Raw genomic sequence first — 7,259 nt, 5'->3', positions numbered from 1 at the left:
CTTCTGGCTTTTTTCTTTTTGCTTATGTGGTGCTGAGGAATTGAACCCAGGGCCTCAGGCATGCAAGGCAAGCGCTCTACCACTGAGCCGCCTTCCCAGCCCATTTCCAGCTTTATCTGAGTAGCTTATTTCTGCTCTAGCTGGCTTCAGACCACAATCCTCAGTTCTCAGCCTCCAGAGTAGCTAGGATTATAGGCATGAGCCACCAGTGCTGGGCTCTATTCCTTGTTTTTGAGGATTCTTCTTATAGTTCTCCATAGTGACCATTCTAATTTGCATTGCCACTAATGGTATATACTAGTTCCTCTTTCTCTTCATTCTTACTAGTGTTTGTTACCTTTTTGATAACAGGTATCCTAACGGAGTGAATTGAACCCACAATGAAATTGTGGGTTTTATTTATTTGTGGTTTGAACTTGGGGCCTCATATTTCAGTTTATCACAAAGCCACACCTCCAGTCCTCCTTTTTGGCTCTTTGAGATGGGGTCTTACTACTTTTTGAGATTGGCCTCAAACTGGTGATCTTGCTTCTGTTATCTCAGTGCTGGGTTTACAGATGTGGTCCACCAAGCCTAGCTGTGAGTTCTGTATATATTCTGCCTTTTTTTTTGTTGGCTGGTACGGCCTATCATTCTTACCTTTTAGCTTTTCGAGTTCACAGCTTGTGCTTTAATACTTGAACCTTCGCTTCTGTTTTTTTTTTTTTTCCTGTTTTTGAATTTGTAGGGCTTGCTTTGAACTTTGATCTTCTGATTTTAACCTCCTGAATAGCAAGGATTGTATATATGAAAGCTACCAATACCTGGCCAAGCCCTTATATATTAATTTATTATATATTAATAATTTATATATTATTCTCTTGACTATTAATCCCTTGTTGAATGAATAAGTTTGAACTATATTTTGTTCTATAGGTTGAGAAACTGCTTTTATCTAGAGCGCTGCTGCACTGCCTTGTAAATACTGCTCAGAAATAGCCACCTTTATTATTGTGCTCTGTATCATTCTTAGAAACACTTCAAAACTAACATTTGCTCTTTTAAGTTATATGTGTTCTGCTGCATCTAAAATCTAGGTGCCAGCCAGGCGCCAGTGGCTCACACCTGTAATCCTAGCTACTCGGGAGGCTAAGATCGGTTCAAAGCCAGCCTGGGCAAGAAAGTCTGTGAAACTCTTCAATAAACCACCAAAAAACTGGGAGTAGCGCTGTAGCTCGAGTGATAGAGCACTATCTTTGAGCTGAATAGCTGAGGGATAGTGCTCAGGCCCAGAGTTCAAGCCCCACTACTGACAAATAAAAATAAAATCTAGGTGACTTTTTTTTTTTTTTTTGGCTTAGATTAACCAAACACCCTGGAGGTGGTGGTAATATGTAGGTTGGTGCTTCAGAATTTATGGGTGATACAGACTGGTGTTCCTTTCTAGAGGTTTCACCTTGTCTTTCCAAAAATCATTTGTGTGCTTGCAAAGTTAATGTGCATTTTCAAAATGGAAATCCCCAAATTGTGTTATCTTCATAACTGTAAGATGTGTAATCATGATAACTGACTGTATCGGGTACTGTTTGGACATCACAAATGCTTGAGGGTTGGGTCACCGGATCTTATCTCTCAACTGTGTTTAATGTTTCTGCCAAAGTATGTATTGTTTTCCATGAGTATCGTTGAATTTCTTGTCTTCTGCTGAGCTGCTTGTTTTGTGCTGAGTTGCTTGTTCTCTCCAGGCACATGACCTAGCCATCTCTGTATATTGCTTGTCGTGCGATCTTAGCCTGCTCATAGATCCCACTGGTTTCTTTTTCTTTTTCTTTTCTTTTTTTTTTTTTTTTCCTGAGGCAAGGTCTTGCTGTGTTCCCCAAGCTGGCCCTGAATTCCTGGGCTCAAGTAACCCTGCCTGCTCCACAGGCCTGCGCACTGTGTACCCCAGATCTCAGCAATTTTCTTGTTGGCGTAAAGATTTTCTAAAATTCAACCCCACTTTTTTTTTAATTTCCTTTTGATGAAACTAAAGCCAGGTGAACAGTTAAGGCAAAAGTGTAGACAAACTGAAAATTTTGATTATATGTATTTTTTGACTTTTGACTTTCCCTTCTCAGGTATAAGAACATTCCACAGATGTCGTTTGATGACACAGAAAGAGAGCCAGATCAAACCTTTAGTCTGAACCGGGATCTTACCGGGGAGCTAGAGTATGCTACAAAGTAAGCATGGGGCCTATTTTGCTTCTCTGTGGCTTTTTAAATTTTTTCTTGTTAGAGTCGCTCCATGTAGGCAGGGTGGCTACATGATCCTGCTGTCTCAGCCTTCTGGTGTTGGGATTGCAGGCATGCACCGGCAGGTCTGTGGTTTTTCTCTCACTTGCTGGAGAGAGAGAGAGAGAGAGACAGAGAGAGGGAGAGGGAGAGAGAGGAGAGAGAGAGAGAGAGAGAGTGTGTATGTGTGTGTCCTACAGTGTGAAACTCAGGGACTGGGTGCTAGTGCTCTGTCCAAGCTGGCTTTGAACTGCAATCCTCATGTTTCAGCTTCCTGAGTAGCTAGGATTTACAGGTATGAGCCACTGGTTCCCAACTTCCAGTCTGACATTTTTCTGGATAATTGGAGATAGAGCCTTAAAAGCTTTTCTGCTGGTCTGGCTTCAAATCGTGATCCTCCAGGTCTCAGCCTCCTGCGTAGCTAGGATTACAGCTATAAGCCATCAGTGCCTGGAAATTTGGGAAATGTTTGGCAGAGGTTCAATGCCAGCCACAGAATTGTTAAATTGTAAGCACCTGGCAGATTTGGATGTTGACCTAGTCTGAGGAAATATGTTTTTAGAATTCCTTTTTCTGTAGTGGGTTTCTAGTGAGTAGGCTGAGTTACATGTGACCACATCACCTTGTCATTAGTTTTCCCTTTTTCCTATGGGTAAGGTCAACACCAATACTTTAAAAGTCCATTTGGTTATACCCTGTTTCTCCTTCCTGTTCTTGTGGGTAAAAGCTGTGCTTCTTCGCTTTTTTTTTTTCTTTTTTGGTCGTGGTACTTGAACTCTGGGCCTAAGTGCTGTCTCTGAGCTCTTCAGCTCAAGGCTAGCACTCTACCACTTGAGCCACAGCACCACTTCTGGTTTTCTGGTGGTTAATTGGAGATAAAAGTCTCACGGACTTTCCTGCCCCGGCTGGCTTTGAACCTTTATCCTCAGATCTCAGCCTCCTGGGTAGCTAGCATTACAGGTGTGCACCACCCGCACCTGGCTTTGCTTTTTTTTATCTCTACTGTCACAGGCAGGATCTGACAATGCCTAGTAAATATTTACTGAATTATTACTTGTCCAAAGGAGAAAGAAGAATCCAAGCATGTTCTCTGATTTGCCTGACTTGCCACAAGTTGGGGCTGAACTGTTGTTTGCCTTAGTGGTGGAATGCTCACTGAGTAGTAACGTGTCTTTTCTCCCTCCTTGCCATCTTCTAGAATTTCCCGCTTTTCAAATGTCTATCATCTCTCCATTCATATTTCTAAAAACTTTGGAGCAGATACCACAAAGGTCTTTTATATTGGCCTGAGAGGAGAATGGACTGAGGTAAGAGTGTTAATACATGTCCGAACATCATGGGGGCTTAATGAGCTGTCACTTGCTGTATTTGGGATTTTTCTTGGTTTTATAATTATGCACTGTCCTCCAGAGTCAAGGTGGTGTAAGTGAGACAGGGCCTCTTTTCCCAGTGCCCCATTGGAGTGTCTGGGTGGATTAATGGCCTTTGCAAGTTTCTTAAGTTGGTCTTCACAGAGGAGAGCTTTAGAGACAGTTTCTAGCCAGGCACTGGATAAGCACCCTGCAGAGTGCCCTGGGAGAGAGTGGTTCTTGTGGCCACTGACCTGGCCTCCTATTGTTTTGCAGCTTCGCCGACACGAGGTGACCATCTGCAACTATGAAGCCTCGGCCAACCCGGCAGACCACCAGGTCCATCAGGTTTCCCCCCAGACACACTTCATTTCCTAGGGTGGCCTGGGCTCCCTCGGTGCTGTCAGTGGATGTGTATGACCGCCTGCTGGGAAGGACGAAGATGAGGCTCCAATGAGAGTTTCTGCTCCGGCCAGACTTCGTCTTAGAAGCTGTGCAGAAACCTGGCCTGAGGAGTGGCATGGGTGCCCAGGTCCACCATGGCTCTCTAGGCCCTGCAGATAGTGTAGGCCAGGTGGCATCTAGCAGTCATGGATAACACTTGCTTTTCCAGTCAGCGTGGCCATGGGTCCCAAGTGCTTGTGGGTTTGTGTGATTTTTTTTTTTTTTTTTTCATAATGGAAACTTCCTGGGCTGTAGGAATCCTACCACAGCCTCTGGTTTGTAGGGTTTTTCATTTTTTTTTTTTTTTCCATCATGAGGGTCTCTACCTAGAGACACGTGTCCCTGCTTGTTCCTTCTCTCTGTCATTGCTCGGCATTCTTGTCAAGTTGCCCAGCTTGGAGTTGTCTGACACGCGCAGTGTCCTGCGGCAATAGCTGGAAAGGCAGGAAAGAGTCTCCTGTGCTTGGTGGCCTGGGAAGGTCTTCCTCATTACCTAGCTAACCTGTTGGGGAGAGCATGGGAATTGTTTTTGTGTGTGCAGTAACCTGCTTGGGCTAAGTTTGAGAATTATCAGATTCCCTTTGGAGTCTCCCTAATGTTTACTAGCTTCTAACTTGTGTTGTTAGCCCATTGCTGAAATTTGGAGATCTCTTGAGTTCTCTGTTCATGGCTTTTATTCACTGTGACTAATAAGCTTCCTAATAAATCCTTGCCAGACTTAATGTTTGTATTTTCTTTTGTGTTCTTGGTAGTACTGACGAAATACTTAGAACTATATTGTACTTTGAAATTTTTTGTTTTGATTTAGATGGATCATATGTGCCACAATTAAATCAAGACTAGATCAGTTTTTTTAGGAAAAGTCAAGCTTGATTTTGTACAATGTGGCAAAAACACTTCCTCTTCCTCTGTTTTGTGAAGAGGTTGCTGTGGGTTCATCTATGTCCATTTCTCACAGGGGAGTAATCTCTGGGGCAACATGGGCAAAAACCAAGGAAGGACAGCTGGAGCACATCAAAAGCAAGGCTGGGGGCTGGGAAGGTGGCTCAGTGGTAGAGCGCTTGCCTTGCATACATGAGGCCCTGGGTTCGATTCCTCAGCACCACATAAGCAAAAAAGAAAAAAGCCGGAAGTGGCACTGTGGCTCAAGTGGTAGAGCGCTAGCCTTGAGCTGAAGAGCTGAGGGACAGTGCCCAGGCCCAGAGTTCAGTGAGTGAACCGGTCAGGAGAGGTCATTGCCCCATGACCAGACCCCCCCCCAAAAAAAAAAAGGCTGAGGACATTACTCCTAAAGGTGAACCAGAGACTTGCAGCTTTCATTTGTAAGTCAGCACAGCAATTGAACAGAATTTAAGTATGTGAAAAGAGGTTTGCTCCCTTTCAGAAGACACAGAGTTAGTAAGGGCAGTTAGTGCTGTGTTTGATCCTCCTGCAGTTCTCCAAGGGGCTTGGCCCACACTTGTTAGGAGGATGGAGTCACTTCTCTGGTTGGTTCTTAAAAATTCTACCATGCCAAGCCTCGTTGGGTTTCAAAATCCTGAAATGCAGCTGAAGTCAACTGACTGTGCATGTGGGGCCTAGGTGCACCAAGTCCCCTACCTACTCTTCAGCCACAGCCTCAGTTCCACTTGATTGTTTTGAGGATTAAGAATGAATTTAAAATTTCTTACATGGAGCTGGGCCCTGGTGGCTCATGCCTGTAATCCTAGCTACTCCGGAGGCTGAGATCTGAGGGTCCCAGTTCAAAGCCAGCCTAGGCAAAAAAAGTCTGAGACTTATCTCCAATAAACCACCAGAAAACCAGACATGGCACTGTGGCTCAAGTGGTAGAGCACTCGCCTTGAGCTGAAGAGCTGAGGGACAGGGCCCAGGCCCAGAGTTCAGACCCTACAACTGACACCCCCCCCCCCGCCCCCCCAAAAAAATCTTACATGGGCCAGAGAAGGTGGAATCTCAGAGCAGACTGGCCGTTAGTTCTGGCTGAAGTAGAAATCACAGCCCTTGGACTGCGCTCTTCATCTGAAGCTTCACTGAAGAATTCTGTGCTCTCTAGGAATGGTATACTTCTGGAGGCAGACCCAGCAAGGGTACAGCTGGGAGAGGGGGCAGTTTTTTGTTCTTTTCTTTCCTCTTTTGCCACACCCACTGGCCACTTGTTTCCTGTGACTCTGTTCCCACAATTCTTCCCTGTAGAATCCTTTTTTATTTGTTCTTCGTGTGCGCATGCCAGTCCTGGGGGCTTGAATTCACAAAGCACTGTCCCTGAGCTCTTTTGCTCAAGGCTAACGCTATACCACTTGAGCCATAGCTCCATTTTTGGCTTTTTGGGTGTTGAGACTCGTGGACTTTCCTGCCTAGGCTGGCTTCATACTTCAATCCTCAAATTTTAGCCTCCTAAGTAGTTAGGAGTATATGTGTGAACCACCTCCACCTGGTCAGAATCCTGGTTTTAAGGCTTTATCTCTGGAATACAAAAGATCAGACCTCCTCTTGGTCTGGAGAAAAGTGCTTTGTTGAGTTTCCAAGTTTGTAGTTTTCTTCAGTTCACAGAAATGACTAGGTTAAGCTGGAGAATTGAGGGGCAGCATGACGTATTTCCTGTTTGCATATCCACATGCAGGGATATAGCTCCCAACTCAGCTTGCTTTCCAGCCCCTGTGGACCCTGCGCCCCTTTTCCACCCAGTGGTGGCCAAGTGAAACCTTTCTGTTCTTGGCTCATTGGGGGGCGGTTTGTGCACCCTGCATGGCATTGCCGGTCAGAACTGTCCTAGGAAGGCCGCTGATGCCCATCAAGCTGTCCTGATGTGGCCTTTCCAGAGTGAGGAAGGCCTGGCACGGCCTCGCTGGAGCCTAGAAGCAAAGCTCTGGAGTAGCAGGTTGGTCATTATAATTTTATAGCTTAGGAAGCAGGTCAAGAAAGGCAGTTCTTGTGATCTTGAGGTCGCTGATTAGTTACTTATCCATGGGTCTCAGCTTTACCACCTTTAAGATAGGACTGGCGGGGCCAGGTCTCTCGGGTCAGAGTGTGACTCCACCCGTGATCGTGGAGTGGGTCCCGACCCGCGTGGAGGCTGAGCCGGGGGGGGGGGCAGGTCCCAACAACACGGCGGCGCATGAACAGCCGTGCCGGGCGTCGCGCGGAAGGCGCGGTGGCGGCTGTTCTTGCTGAGGGGAAAATCAGTTCAGCGGCGGCGGTGCCCGGCCGCGGCGCG

At 45.9% G+C, this 7,259-nt stretch overlaps 1 protein-coding gene across 1 annotated transcript in view; it reads left to right on the top strand.

The window, feature by feature from the left end:
* Positions 1 to 4,767, top strand: part of Pithd1 (PITH (C-terminal proteasome-interacting domain of thioredoxin-like) domain containing 1) — a 10,760-nt gene extending 5,993 nt beyond the window's left edge. Inside the window, exons 4-6 of the mRNA XM_013033863.1 lie at positions 2,097 to 2,201; positions 3,451 to 3,559; positions 3,878 to 4,767. Coding sequence (XP_012889317.1) covers positions 2,097 to 2,201; positions 3,451 to 3,559; positions 3,878 to 3,979 — 316 coding nt within the window. The 3' untranslated portion in view covers positions 3,980 to 4,767. The remainder of the gene's footprint in view (positions 1 to 2,096; positions 2,202 to 3,450; positions 3,560 to 3,877) is intronic.
* The last annotated feature ends 2,492 nt before the right edge of the window (positions 4,768 to 7,259 follow it).

This window comes from Dipodomys ordii, unplaced genomic scaffold, assembly GCF_000151885.1.
Source record: "Dipodomys ordii isolate 6190 unplaced genomic scaffold, Dord_2.0 Scaffold6, whole genome shotgun sequence".
Classification (NCBI taxonomy): domain Eukaryota; kingdom Metazoa; phylum Chordata; class Mammalia; order Rodentia; family Heteromyidae; genus Dipodomys; species Dipodomys ordii.
This window is presented reverse-complemented; position numbering and strand designations above follow the sequence as displayed.